General features: G+C 37.1%; 1 protein-coding gene across 1 annotated transcript; it reads left to right on the top strand.

Moving 5' to 3' along the window:
* Positions 1-2887: 2887 nt before the first annotated feature.
* LOC110906420 lies at positions 2888-7802 on the top strand. The gene is made up of 4 exons (XM_022151554.2): positions 2888-3299; positions 3383-4074; positions 4155-4392; positions 4495-7802. Exons 1-4 carry the CDS (start codon positions 2888-2890, stop codon positions 7800-7802), a joined length of 4650 nt encoding a protein of 1549 aa, XP_022007246.2.
* Positions 7803-15174: the final 7372 nt, after the last annotated feature.

Below are 15174 nucleotides of genomic sequence, written 5' to 3'. Positions count from 1 at the left end.
AACTGACCCTGGGGCGGTTTACGAACCACCATTGGATGAAAAAATGGTTTGGGAACCTTAGAACAACTTTTATGATGACTGTAGTTTTTTTTTTTCTCGAATTAGTTTGAATCTTAATTATGTAACTTTTAATTATGTATTACTTTAAATTTAAATTTGTTGCTGTTTAATTTTAATCATGTTTTAGTTTAAATTTTATTTCTGGAGTTTTTATTTTTTTAGTTAACTAATATTGAACACTTAATAGGATATGTCTGATCATTTTTCCGTTGAAGAATTTTCATCATTGACAAATGATAGAGCATGGTATAATATAATCTTTGTTAAGGTGGAGTTTATTTGGCATGACGTCGATGGAAAGAGATTAGTGGTTATATTTCTTGATCAACACGTAAGAACATTATTTTAATTTACTTTGTGTTATATAAGCGTTTTTCCACCACTAAATTTCTTTTCATTTTAGAGACAAAAAATTGTTGCGTTCGTCCCACAAAATTTGATACACAAATATAATGACGCGTCATTGATGGGTGGTTTTTTTTCGTTGAATCATTTCCAAATTGAGAATCTCAACTATCTTGAGTGCCCAAAGTACCAGAATTACGTGTTAGTTTGGTCCGAGAAGAAAATTGTCATCAACGAATATACAAAGCTTTCTTCACTTACGCTTACGATTCCAAGGGGTGCTTCTTTATATCCATTGGTCCCTTCCATTATAGAATTGAAGCATGACAGGAGACCTCAAATGGATATTGTTGGTACATATTAATTCTCTATCTATAATTTTTATTAAATATATAAAACTTTATATATGGTCTATACGATTTAACTGATTTGGTTTTAGATGTGGTTGGGAGAATAATAGAAGGCAAACGTGATCGATGTTGTTTTGAACTTTCTCTTCAAGATAAGACGTACGTTATTATTTATTATTAACATATTACAAACATAATATTTACGTTATATGTAAGAAAATATTATTATTAGAAGAACTTTAACCCAAAATCGTAATATACAGTGGTCACACAATACAATTGTTTTTGTCTGCCCTGAAGCCTTCTGATGTTATACGTTCCATTCGAGCCGTGCAACAAAGGTCCATCATATATGTATCACGTCTCAAGTTGGTTCATCTACCAGATAGTATGTTATGCTTTACACATGAACATTCTAATAATTAGTTAGATCTAATGGCTCATGTAGTTTAATAAAAGTTATATTTTATTTGTTATTTCAGTTAATATTTTGAAGTCTACGGAGTTGAGTACGATTACGTACGAACCGGATATGGTCGAGGCACGGGATATGTAAATTATGGATCGTTATCCAATTTGTGTTTAAGTTAGAAACATTTGGTGTTGTTATTTGTTTAGTTGTTGAATATTAAAGTCTCTCTTGGTGTTTCGTGTTTTGCTTTTTGTTTCCCTCATATTGATGTAATTGTAGAAGTATTTATAATCTATCACCAAGGTATAATCTTCTTAGATTGGACAACTAAATAATCATTATCTGTATTAAACGAAGGTATAACCATGGCTGACCTTCCTACTCATACAATCGTGTTTGAGATATTAACGAGGCTGCCAGCAAAGGATGTAGGTCGTTCTAAGAGTGTATGTAAGCAATGGTATGCGTTATTGTCAACACAAGATTTCGTAAAGATACATTGTTCTCGCTCAGTAGTTTCATCTAACCAGAGAGTTCTACTAATTGACGACCTAACGTGTTCTGTTCGTCCAATCATCTCTAATAACAATGACTATGGTCCAAGCTCAACAGTTACATTTCCATTCCATCACCAAAATAATGATGTCTCAATACTTTCACATTTGAACGGATTGTTGTGTGTTTGCTTGAATCATACATACGAGCTGCTTCTTTGGAATCCAACAACTACTGCTTTCAAGCGTTTGTCAACCCCTGATTCTCATGGATTCTATATAAATAACCTTGATGCCATTGGTTTGTACGTTGACGCTGACGATGATTACAAGGTCTTGCATATAAAGCGTTAACTAGCTATCCTAACGTTTGTATGTTCAATGCCCAAATGAGCGAAAGGTAGACTTCGCGGTGTCTATGTTTATTCTAGGGAAGTAGACTCTTGGAGAAATATTCCTTTCATAACAAGACAAGAGTACCTAAGCCCTCATTTCAATTGGTCAGCTGGCACATTTTGTGGTGGTACTCTATATTTCACTGTTTGCGAATGTTGGATTGGAGGTACGAATGTGGTGATTTGTTTTGATGTTAATTCGGAGCAGTTCAAGGAGATAAGCTTTCCACCCGTTCCTTCTAATGGAATGGTTCAAGGTGTTTTAGTTAATGTAAAAAATGTGCTTCACATGTTTGCTAGCACTGGCATGTTTGAGATGACAATTGACCTATGGACACTACAAGGGGATTACTGGATTAAGGTCTTATCATGTCCTCCGATCCCCCCGATATCATTGTCATTGTGGTGCGATATAACACATTATGTGACAAATGGTAATTGGTTTGTGATGACTAAATTAGGGAAGTTGTTTACAATTGAAATGGATATGAAGCCCTTCGAATGTTTTTATCCCGTTTCTTGGTTTCGAGGTTTTAAGGGTGCGGTGTTTGTGCAGACCATTGTTTCACCAAGTATTTAGATTTTGCTTTCACTTAATGTTATCATTATGTATGTCAATGTTTTAAGGATTTGTGTTTTTTTTTCTGTAAGTCATGATATTCCGTTTAAGTCATGTATTTTAATGTTATCATTATGTATTTCAATGTTATCCTTCGGTTTGTTTTTCTCTAAGTTATGTGTTGGAATGTTGTTATGATTTGAGAATTTCATCATCTATGATAACTCTCTTTTATTTAATTTGCAAGGTATTTGTCATTTTTTCAATTTACAATGACTAATGGACTCTCAAACCCTCGAAATCATGCTTCTAGCTCGAGTGCATCTACTAAAGCTGAAAAACGAAAAGAGTATCAAAAAAGATACTATGCTGCACGCAAAGAAAATAACAAAGTATCTAAATTTGGGAGTGGTGATGCCCCCCAAAGTGCTTCATCAATATCTTTAATGAATAATAGGTCAACAGAAAGGACACCGTTAAGAAGTTTACAAACTAATATTACTCAATTTCTACAAACAACAAATGAGAACGCCTCAAGTGTTTCTACTACAAAATGCAAGGAGTACAATGAAGGATGTTCTAATACACCAAACGATAATGGAATGCGTATTTCAAATGGCAGTCAAGTCAACCAAACCCCGATAGATGATGTAATTGACGTAGTCAGGCATAGAACATCACGAGGTTTCTATTTATTTAACAAAGATTTCTTTTTCGAACTTGACATCTTTTACAACCTTCATTACTTAATACACCAATTTTTTTAGGTATTCAAATTCATCCGCGTACTTTATTACCCCAATTTGCTGAAGTAGTTGATCAACCTTCACTCCAACATGGGAGCGTAGAAGATGATCCTTATAATTTTGTTTACAATGGTGTACCTGGAGAGCATCGTGTTTTAAAGGAACGAGGCGCATGTCCTAATTGTGGAGCAAAACGATTTCAATTTGAATTTGATACCTTTTGTTGTATGAGTGGGAAAACCGTGTTAGCAAACTTAGAAATTCCAGAGGAATTGTACCGACTTTTCACGTCTCAAGATGAAATTGGAGATTTGTTTAGGCAAAACATCCGTGCTTATAACACCAATTTTTCTTTTGCCTCAATGGGTGTGACATTGGATGATACATTGAACAATATGAGAGACGGCGTATATACTTTTCGTGCACATAAAGGAATATATCACAGAATCGACCAATTAGTTCCGAGGGATGGGACTCCTAGGTACTTGCAGTTGTATTTTTACGATCCTGATACTGAGTTAGATCACAGACTCCGATGGCCAAATCTTGATCGGCGTATTACTCAGATTTTAACACGCGTTCTTTCTACAAACCCATATGTCGATACATTTAGAAGACTTGCGGAACTAGGACCTCTGGACAACTATAGAGTCACTTTGAATACTTCGGTTGAACTTGACCAAAGGGTGTACAATCGACCAACGACATCGGAGGTATATATAATATATTATATTAATTGCAATTATTTAATATAATTGCTTATTTTACTTACTTATAGTTCACAATTATATAGGTTGCTGGTATTTGGGTTGAAGGTAATGACAATATCACTTCGTATAAACGAAGTATTGTAGTGTACGGTAGGTCTGAATATAGACAAACTATTCAGCCGTACTTCAGTTGTTACGATCCATTGTCGTATCCTTTATTTTTTCCTAATGGTGAGTCGGGTTGGCATGCTAACATACCACGTCAAGGAGTATCAATCAATGAGGTTCGCAACAATGACAACATCGAAGGAGAAATGGAAGGTACCAACAATTTGTTATCCTTTTTAAGTGAATATCATAAAAATAGCGTAATGCGTTTTATTTTTATTAACTGTTTGTTTTTAATACATCTTCATCGTTCAGAGGCTAACACACGAAGTGGTAGAACAACCGTGGCTATGCGAGAGTACTACTGTTACAAGTTCCAGATTCGATCTACCGATAATGTGCTTTTGTTCGGTGGTAGGCTGCTACAGCAGTTTGTGGTTGATGTTTACATCAAAATTGAGACGTCACGCTTAGAATTTTGTGAGAGAAACCAGGAAAAAATTCGAGCCGAATTGTACCAAGGTATTGTGGATTGCGTCAATACTGGCGAGGTTCATGCAAACAGAGTCGGGAAAAGAATTGTGTTGCCTGCATCTTTCATCGGGGGGCCTCGCGACATGCGGCGTCGGTTTCTAGATGCGATGACGTTAGTTCAAGACGACGGCAAGCCTGATGTATTCCTTACAATGACATGTAATCCTAAGTGGCCTGAGATATGTGATAACTTACATGTTGGTCAAACTGCTACAGATCGTCCAGACCTTGTTTCAAGAGTGTTCCGGGCTAAATTAGAAGATCTTAAGGATCAACTCTTCAAGAAACATGTCCTCGGGGAAGTTAAGTCATACGTCTATGTCATTGAATTTCAAAAGCGGGGTTTGCCGCACGCACATTTTCTCCTAATCATGTACCCGCAACACAAGATCAATAACGCGGACCATTATGATAAGGTTGTGTGTGCTGAAATTCCTAACAAACTAACACATCCCAGATTGCATGAGATGGTTGTCAAGCACATGATTCACGGTCCTTGCGGCAATTTACGATCAAGCAGTCCTTGTATGCAGGGTGATCCTAAAATTTGTCGTTTTCACTATCCTAGACAATTTAACGAACAGACGACACAAGGAGAAGATTCGTATCCGTTGTATCGAAGGAGAGACACCGGGATAGAAGTGGACCTACGAGGACAAACACTTGATAATAGATGGGTGGTCCCATATAACCCAAGGCTTTTGATGATGTTTAACTGCCACATGAATGTTGAAGTTTGCTCAAGTATAAAATCTGTGAAATATCTTTTCAAATATGTTTATAAAGGACATGACAAACAGGTTATTCAAGTCGATCAAAGTGAGCCAGGGGTTGTTATTAATGAGATAAAAAGATTTCAAGATGCACGCTACATATCGCCCCCAGAGGCTATGTGGCGAATTTTTTCCTTCTCTCTTTCTCAAATCTTTCCTGCTGTTCTAGCCTTACAACTTCATCTCCCAAATAATCAGATGGTTAGATTTAGAGATGATGACTTGATGCCTAATATTGTTGATAGGGAAAGGGATAAGAGAACCATGCTAACAGCATTTTTTGATCAGAATAGAAACGATGAAACAGCAAGGGTACATTTGTATAAAGATTTTCCAAAACACTATACTTGGAATGGAAGCACACGCCGTTGGAGTCGTCGTTTCGGTAAAAAACAAAGAGGTCGTATCGTTTCCGCTAATCCAGCCGAAGGAGAAAGGTACTACTTACGCCTACTTTTGTCAAATGTCAGAGGGCCTACTTCTTTCGAACATCTTTGCACAGTTAATGGTCAACGGTGTGCGACATTTCGGAAAGCAGCTCTTGAGTTAGGCTTAATAGAAGACGATGAATATCTATCACAATGTCTCGAAGAAGCCTCTACGTTTCAGTTTCCCAATGCTCTTAGAAGGTTATTTGCGACCATAATGATTTTTTGCCAACCTGGAGATATTCGAAAGTTATGGAATGACCACTTTGATTCACTATCTGAAGATCATCGGTTACACTGTCAAAGTATAGAACGAGTTCAAAATATGGTTCTTACCGAAATAAGTGTCTTGGTACAATCCATGGGTAAAAATTTCAATGAATTCGACCTTCCTAAGATAACTGACGATGTTAACTTACAAGATGCAGGTTATCGTGAGTTACAAGAAGAGTATGGGATTGTTTTGGAACCTGAACACTTGAGTGCCAAACATTCACTTAATCCGGACCAAAAAAATGTGTTTGATGAGATCATGATGCATGTTGATAATGATCTTCCAGGCGTGTTCTTTATTGATGGTCCAGGTGGAACTGGAAAAACATTTTTGTACATTGCCTTGCTTGCTGAAATTCGGTCACGTGGTCTTATTGCTCTCGCAACAGCTTCATCAGGTGCAGCGGCTAATAATATGCCAGGAGGTAGAACGGCTCACTCGAGATTCAAGATTCCTCTTAATCTTGAAAATAATTCAATGTGCAATATTAAAAAACAGAGTGGGGCCGCTAAACTGATTCGCTCTGCCAAAATAATCATATGGGATGAAGCGTCGATGGCTAAACGACAAGCGATAGAGGCAGTCGATCGTACATTCCAAGACATTATAGGTGTTAGTCTCCCATTTGGTGGAAAGATAATGGTTATGGGAGGTGACTTCAGACAGGTGTTGCCGGTTATCAAACGTGGCACTCGAGCACAGATTGTAGACTCCAGCGTACGAATGTCACCTCTTTGGTCTTTGACTAAGAAGATGCGGTTGACCATAAATATGAGAGCGCTGAAAGATCCATGGTTTTCTAAATTTCTTTTAAGAGTCGGCGATGGAACTGAAGAACCAATCGAAGGAAACTATATCCGCATACCCGATGACATGACAATTCAGTGCAACAACAGAGAAAACGCTATAAAAGAATTGATCCATGCCATCTTTCCATCAATTGAAGATAATGTATATTCTTCAGATTATATAATCTCTAGAGCAATATTGTCCACTAAAAATGATAGTGTTGACGAGATTAATAATCAAATGATTGAAATTTTTCAAGGGGAGGAAAAAGTTTATTACAGTTTTGATGAAGCTGAAGACGATCAGCGCAACTTCTATCCGGTCGAGTTCTTAAATTCGCTAAATGTTAGTGGTTTGCCGCCTCATAAGCTTCATTTAAAAATTGGATGCCCAATAATATTGTTACGTAATATCGATCCATCACATGGCCTGTGTAATGGCACGCGGTTGATATGTAAGGGTTTCATGCGAAATGTTATTGATGCGGAAATTGCAGTCGGTCAACATGCCGGAAAAAGAGTTTTTTTGCCAAGAATCCCTCTAACCCTTTCTGAAGATGACATGTTCCCATTTAAGCTGAAAAGAAAACAATTTCCAATTCGACTTAGCTTTTCCATGACGATTAATAAAGCTCAAGGTCAAACAATTCCGAACGTTGGTATTTATCTACCGGATTCTGTATTTTCACATGGACAACTTTATGTCGCGTTATCAAGAGGGATTTCAAGACAAAGTACGAAGGTGTTGGTACATCTCGCCAAAGAATTCAAACAACGCGGAGTTTACACATCAAATGTTGTCTACCAGGAAGTGTTGCGTGATTAATTAATCGCATCCGTATCAAAACGAAGGTAAGTTAGTAGATTATGTGCCTTATTTGCTTCCTGAAATTACTTTTTAATTACTATTTTAAAGCACCTGTAAGCGTGTAACATTTTGTTATGTGTCGAAATCTGGTACAGGAGAGGATAAGATACAAGAAAGTCATAAGCGAACGGATGTATTGGTAAAACAGGAAGAGATACAAGAGACTCCCCGCATTTTGTTTTTATTGTTTTGTCTAGCTACTTGACTGTTCTGAACTCTTCTTGTTTTTAATTACATCTACTTCCTTGTTTTGTACTATTCTTGTAGAAGATCACGAATAAGAAAACTAACTTAAGTACTATACGATATATCACGAGACGACGGATAAACTAACGGTAAACGAGTATCCTATTGAAAATCGCCACTCCCGCCGCATCGCGCGGGTAAGTGACTAGTATATATATATATATATATATATATATATATATATGGTGAGGTTCGGCTACAAAGTCCATTTTTCCTAAAAAGTGTACAAAGTTATAAAACACAACAATTTCAGCCATAAAACACACTCAAAGCCCATAAATAAAAGAGTGAGTATCACTAAAACACAATATCTAAACCCTAACATTCCATAAAAACTTCAAACACACCATCTTAGAACTATGAATATAAAACACAATATGATAATCAACATAAAACACACTAATGTTAGTCATTTCATAATTAAAGCCTTATCATCCAAAACACAACACAAAACCCACAAATATGGCGTTTTATTAATCTTCACTTTGTTATTTGTGGGTTGTGTGTGTGTTTTATGGTTGATATTATGGTGTTATACGACTTTTTACGCTTTGTAGGAAAAATGAACTTTATAGCCAACTCTCACCCTATATATATATATATATATATATATATATATAGGTCAGTTAACGTACAACAGGGCTTATCGTACGATACGTACGCGATTATCCCAGTCGTACGATCCAGTGCGAATTCAGTCTTCCACATGCGATTTTGTCTATCTACACACCCCATGCCATTTTTCACATTACCACATGCTAGCCACTTTTTCACATGCGATATTCAATCTTCCACATGCGATTTTGTCCATCTACACACCCCATGCCATTTTTCACATTACCCCATGCTAGCTATTTTTTCACATGCGAGTTCCACATACGATTTTGTTCATCTACACACCCCATGCCATTTTTCACATTACCCCATGCTAGCCATTTTTCACGTGCGATTTCATTTGCATGGGATTTAAAACATGCGATTTCATTGCATTTTCAAGCCATGCGATTTCATTTGCCTTTTTATAACATGCGAAGATTGAATTCGCACCAGATCGTACGGCTGGGATGATCGCGTACGTATCGTACGATAAGTCATATTGTACGTTACACTTTTTCTATCTATATATATATATATATATATATATATATATATATATATATATATATATATATATATATAGGGTAGGGATATGGTAAAAAGTGTCTAAAATGTAAGAAGTGTTTTAAACCATTGGATATTTGATCTAATGGTTGAGATCAATAGGGTATCAAAATGTAAATTGTGTTTTAATTAGAAGGGCCTTATGTAAAATTGAAGGGCAATAGTGTCTTTTCCAATCTTTCAAATATGGTAACCGTATCCTACACAACCAAAACCCCCTATCAATCTCCTAAAAACAAGCGACATTCCCGTAAAAGCAACAGATTTATATTTTCCGTCAATCTAACTACAGAGCAGGAAGCATAGAAGGGTTTTATAGGTAAACGGAGCACATTGTTCGTCGCCAACTTCCTGTTGAACTAAAGTGTTTTATATTTCACTAATCATATGACATTCTTGTTCTATTAACAGTAGAATCAAGAATCAAACGAGTGTTTTATGGATTCAAAAAAAGGAACGATGAAGCCAGCAGGTTTGAAGAGGAAGCGAGAATCAACAATTTCGAAACCAGGTTAGTGTTTTATTGGGGATTTGATGTTCGGTACAGCGCATGGTTGTCAATGGTGTTTATTGAAGTTTTGGATGTTGGTAACAGCCCGGTTAGCACTTTAGGGTTTTTTAAAGGATTTATTGGTTGTTATATGTGATGTAAATGGGTTGATAGTGTAGTATAATAAGTAGATTTAAGATTGTTTTAAAAGGGGTTGAATTTTAAATCGGTCTGTTCTGTGTCTTCTCTGTTTTGATTTCTGAAGGGTGTTTTAAATGGGGGTTTTACAAATATAGTGTCCTTTTCAGTCTTATATGAAAGAATAAAGGGGGTTTTAATGGGGTTTCTCTTTTAAATTGGTCTGATTGCATAAAACACTTCAAGTCTGATTCTGTCATAGTGTTATATGAAAATCGTGCTTGTGGATGACAATATTGCATAAAACACTACACTTCTGATTTAGTTGCTGACTTCTAAACACTGTGTTGCATAAAACACTACACTTCTGATTTAGTTGGTTTCTTCTAATCACTTTATTGCATAAAACACTACACTTCTGATGTTATTGAATACTTTATTGCATATAACACTACTAGTCTAAACCATGTAGTTGGTGTCATAGTGTTATAGTGTTATATGTAAATGGATGTAGATGATGACAATATTGCATAAAACACTACACTTCTGATGTAGTTGGTGTCTTCCAAACACTTTTTTTGCATAAAACACTACACTTTTGATGTAGTTGGTGACTTCTAATTACTTTTTTGCATAAAACACTACAATTCTGATGTTGAGAGAGTGTTATATGGAGATGGTGTCTGTTGAATACTTTATTGCATATAACAATACAAGTATAAACTATGTTATTGCAAAAAACATCACAAGTCTGATTCTGTCATAGTGTTATAAGAAAATGGTGGTTTTGAATGACAATAGTGCATAAAACACTACACTTCTGATGTAGTTGGTGTCTGCTAATCACTTTATTGCATAAAACACTACACTTCTAATGTTGGGACAGTGTTATATGTAGATGGAGTCTGTTGAATACTTTATTGCATATAACACTACAAGTCTAATTATTTTATGGCATAAAACACTACAAGTCTGATTGTGACATCATTGCATATAATTTGGAATTCCTGGTTCCATAACTAATTGTAAAAAGGATTTAATTTTAGTCCGGAGAAGCGGCCGAATACCCAAATTCAAAATGGGAAAGGGATTCCATAACACAATTGGACAAAGCATCCAGTTGAGCGATTCGGATAATGATAACGAAATGCAAGAAGGTATATGTAAAATAGAAAACTACGCATGTAAAAAACAGTTTGATGTACACTTTACTTTTAATACTTTGTTATGCACTATCACGTTTTGTCGGAATTCTTGCACCAAGTCTCACCAAAAAAATACGACACTTTAATTTTATTGTATTTGCTGGTTTAAAATAACAAAATATGTTCGGTTTGCAGCTACAACAGCACCCGAAGCAAACAGCGATGAGGACTTCGAGACACCGCTTCCGGTACCATTCGCGGAAGGTAATAATTTGATTAATTCAAACGAAATGTCAGTGTTTTTCGTATGATAGGGATCATAGTGTAACATGATCTAAATGTTTTTTTTTAATTTCAAGTAAACACCCTACACCAGCTGATACAATACATCGTGACACAGCCGACGACGACTTCGTGACGTAACCACCAACGACAAATCAATCAGGTAACTTTGCACACAAAATTTGTAACCAAATCAGACTTTTCATTTCATTGTAAATATAGTCTAACTGATGTGAATATATGGGTTACAGCTGCCAATTCACAGCCGGTCCGCGACAATGTTGACCACCAACAACCATGCGATGGAAAAAGATGTAAGTCAACAGCGAGTAGGAGGAAGTCGACGAGACCACCAGCGTCATTTCCATCAAAAAAATATGAGCCCTTCACCGGGCCAAAAATTAAACGGAAGACGTCATCAGAGAACCTTGTTATATTGGTCAACAGCTTGAATAAACCACAAAAAAAGAAGGTCATAGAAATGGGATTCGGTACATTGCTGAATTTCAACATACGACATGTACCAACGCGGCTTGCATATTGGCTGGCAAGCAACTATGACGACGCTGCAGGAGTGTTGAACTTTGGAGAAACCCGTTTACGGATGACATCAAATTTGGTGAATACAATATTCGGAATACCAAACGGGGGTATAAAGCTTGTAGAAAAAATAAGAGCGAGGGACAGCAATCCGGTTGTAAAAGAATGGAGGGATCAGTTCAATGATAACACTAAAGTGTCGCCACTCGGGCTGAAGGACATGATGGTTACAGACACTTCAAGTGACCGGGCTTTTGAATTGAACTAGTTGGTGTTGTATAATACTATACTTGGGGAGATAAGCGCATGCAACACAGTTAATCAGCGATTCTTGGGATGCGTGGACCCAAATGTTAAAATATCGAGCTTTGATTGGAACAGCTGTGATAACTCGAATTTCCAAGATTTCCTATTTCGCATTTATTGCACGTTCAGTTATTGTTTAGTTGTTTACTTGCACAATTGGTTTGCTATGAAACTGTATACGTTTTGATACAATAAAGTGTTTTGTGGTTGTGCATGGTTATGTGCTACTTGTGAAAGATTTGACAAATAATGGAATGTGGTGTTGAAACTGTAATAAATAATACTTAAGGGTGTTTAGGGTTAATAGTGAAACCTTAACAACTCATAACCCTAATTCCCTTCCCTAATCATTCACTAATCATTCACAAAGAATCAAAACACGTACTTTCACCTCCTCTAATCCTCTCTACAACCATCTTCTCATCACTCTTGGTTTCACAAGTCTTTTGCATCAAGTTTAATCCTTCAATCCATTTAGAATCAATCAAGGTAATTGCTTAATCATTGTTTATTGATTGTTTGATTTTCATCTATTCTTGATTCTTGTAGTATGTGTAAACCCTAGTTTTCATATAATATTCTGTGATTTTAATTTGATTCAGAAATATTGTGATGATGATGATGATTAGTTACATGCTTGATAGATGGTTCTTGGGATGATTGTTGATTGTTAAGTACCAGTTGATTGATTTTAATCTTGCATTGTGTAAATCATGAACTAGGGTTTGGAATGAGCGTTGAAACGTAACTGTTGTAGAAGAAACGTAACTGTGAACTTGAAATACTCGTATGATTGATTTAGTTGTCTGAGTTTCAGTAATGATGTTAAATGTCCGAGTTCTTTACTTGTTTATGTTGTCAGACTTTTGCTTGATGATTAAGGATCCGACTTTTAATCCACACACCCTTGGTCCGAGTTTCCTTGGCATATGTGAGGTCCGAGTTTTGTATTAATCATGCTATGTCTGAGTTTTAAAGGGTGATTAGTGGTCCGAGTTTTGCTTGTTGATGTTGTCCGAAGTTTTTAAAATGGTGTGGAGTCCGAATTTTGGTTAACTCATGAAGGGAGTCCGAGGTTTGTAAAGGACAACCCTTGTCCGACTTTTAGAGGGGGGACCTCTTTGGTCCGAGTTTTAACTCCCCACACCTTTAGTCCGAGCTTTCACATATGAAACATGTAGTCCGAGTTTCATGGCCTTAAAAACCCCTCACACTTTGTCCGAATTTTGTAATGAATGCACTAAGGAGTCCGAGTTCTTTTGCATGCTTTGCGATGTCCGACTTTTATGTATAGGTAGGCATATCCGACTTTTCTTGTAGCAAGACCCTTGACCGAGTTTTGTTATCATAACTGTTATCCGAGCTTTGTGAGGAGATACATTGTCCGACTTGTAAACAGGGGAAGCCCCCCACACTTGTCTGAGTTTTAAGAAGGGCAAGGCCCTGTCTATTTTGCATAAGATTAATATGAGGCCATGCATTGTATGTTAACTTATGATTTCATCTGTTAAGATATGCCTGTAACCCTGTTTAATGTGTTAACCTGGTAGAGCATGTTAACTGCCTGTTTATCCTGTCAAGTATGAAACTATATGGATTTGACTGACTAGTTAAATGCCGCATGATGAATAATTGCCAAACACAATGTGACATTAGATTTGTGTGCAAGATTTGTTACGAACGAAAAACTGATTTATTACACGTGCATACAATAGGACTTGACTGATTACTTGTGAGTGCATAACCTAGCATACCGAGCAAACCAAGGTGAGTTCACACAGCCAAGGCATGAGGTTCCCGGGTGGGAATGGGAATGGGAATGGGGTTCCCGGGTGGGAATGGGATTTTATTGAACTGATCTTCGCACACCTGCCAAGGGTTGGCCGCGATATTATGACTGACTTCGCACACCTGCCTTTGGAAGGCCGCGAACTGAAATTTACTAATCTTCGCACACCTGCCTGGTAGGCCGCGATACAGATAAACCTAGTCTAGAATACTCGGGATGAACATCCCCTAATATCTTCGCATACCTGCCTGGGAGGCCGCGATGGAAACTAATACGATACATGACATAACGAACGAACATACTACTACTCACACTATACTATTACTGAACTGTTAACTGTGAACTCGCTCAACTAGTTGTTGACTCGTTGCTGCATGCCTTGCAGGACCTTAGGTACTTATGGAGCTTGCACTGGAGGCGCGGTCGTTGTGGACAGGGATCGTGATTACTACGTTGAACTGTTATGACATTTAAAACTATTAACTATGTTGGGTTACTTACTTGCTTCCGCTACTTAAACTATGTTTTGTTGGAACATCAATTGTATTGAATTGAGTTTATGAATTTCTTTAATTATTTATATTGTTCAATATGATTGGTGGCTTGATCCTGGTCATGTCACGCCTCCTAGCGGTGGTACTCCGCGTGTGGATTTTGGGGGTGTGACAGATTGGTATCAGAGCCATTGGTTATAGAGAACTTGGTTTTAATATGGGAAAACGTTTTTATTAAAACCAGACTATAACCAGAATAGTGCTCTCAACGATCCACAACGACGCTTCGCTCCACGTGCAAAACTCAACATCCTAGGTAATAAGGTTTATGTTTATTACCTGCTTGCTAGAACTGCATAGAACTTTGCTCGTAGTATGCTTAGATTACATTGCTCACTACTTGTTATTGCTTGAGAACACATGCGTGCTTACTCTCTTCTGTCATCACACTATTCGCGAACCTTTCTCACTTATTTTACCTTTACTATGAAGATCATGTCCGGACGTGTGAACATGACACAAGCCCAGCTGACGGCTTTCGTTAATGAACAAGTTGCTGCGGCACTGGCAGCTGCTCAAGCAGGTAGTATACCCTGCAGTTTAGACTCACACTAGGATCTTTAGATCCTACATTAACTCTTGTGTTTAACCTTGTCCTATTCGTACACAATAGGTCAACACGCTCAGCAGCCCGTCTGTACTTTCAAGAACTTTATGGATTGTCGTCCTAGCACGTTCA

The sequence above is a fragment of the Helianthus annuus genome, chromosome 3, assembly GCF_002127325.2.
Source record: "Helianthus annuus cultivar XRQ/B chromosome 3, HanXRQr2.0-SUNRISE, whole genome shotgun sequence".
NCBI lineage: Eukaryota > Viridiplantae > Streptophyta > Magnoliopsida > Asterales > Asteraceae > Helianthus > Helianthus annuus.
This window is presented reverse-complemented; position numbering and strand designations above follow the sequence as displayed.

Coding starts and splice junctions, on each gene's coding strand:
- LOC110906420 (XM_022151554.2), top strand. CDS start 2,888: ATGACTAATGGACTCTCAAACCCTCGAAATCATGCTTCTAGCTCGAGT. Junction 3,300..3,382: donor CAGGCATAGAACATCACGAG/GTTTCTATTTAT, acceptor CAATTTTTTTAG/GTATTCAAATTCATCCGCGT. Junction 4,393..4,494: donor CATCGAAGGAGAAATGGAAG/GTACCAACAATT, acceptor TTCATCGTTCAG/AGGCTAACACACGAAGTGGT.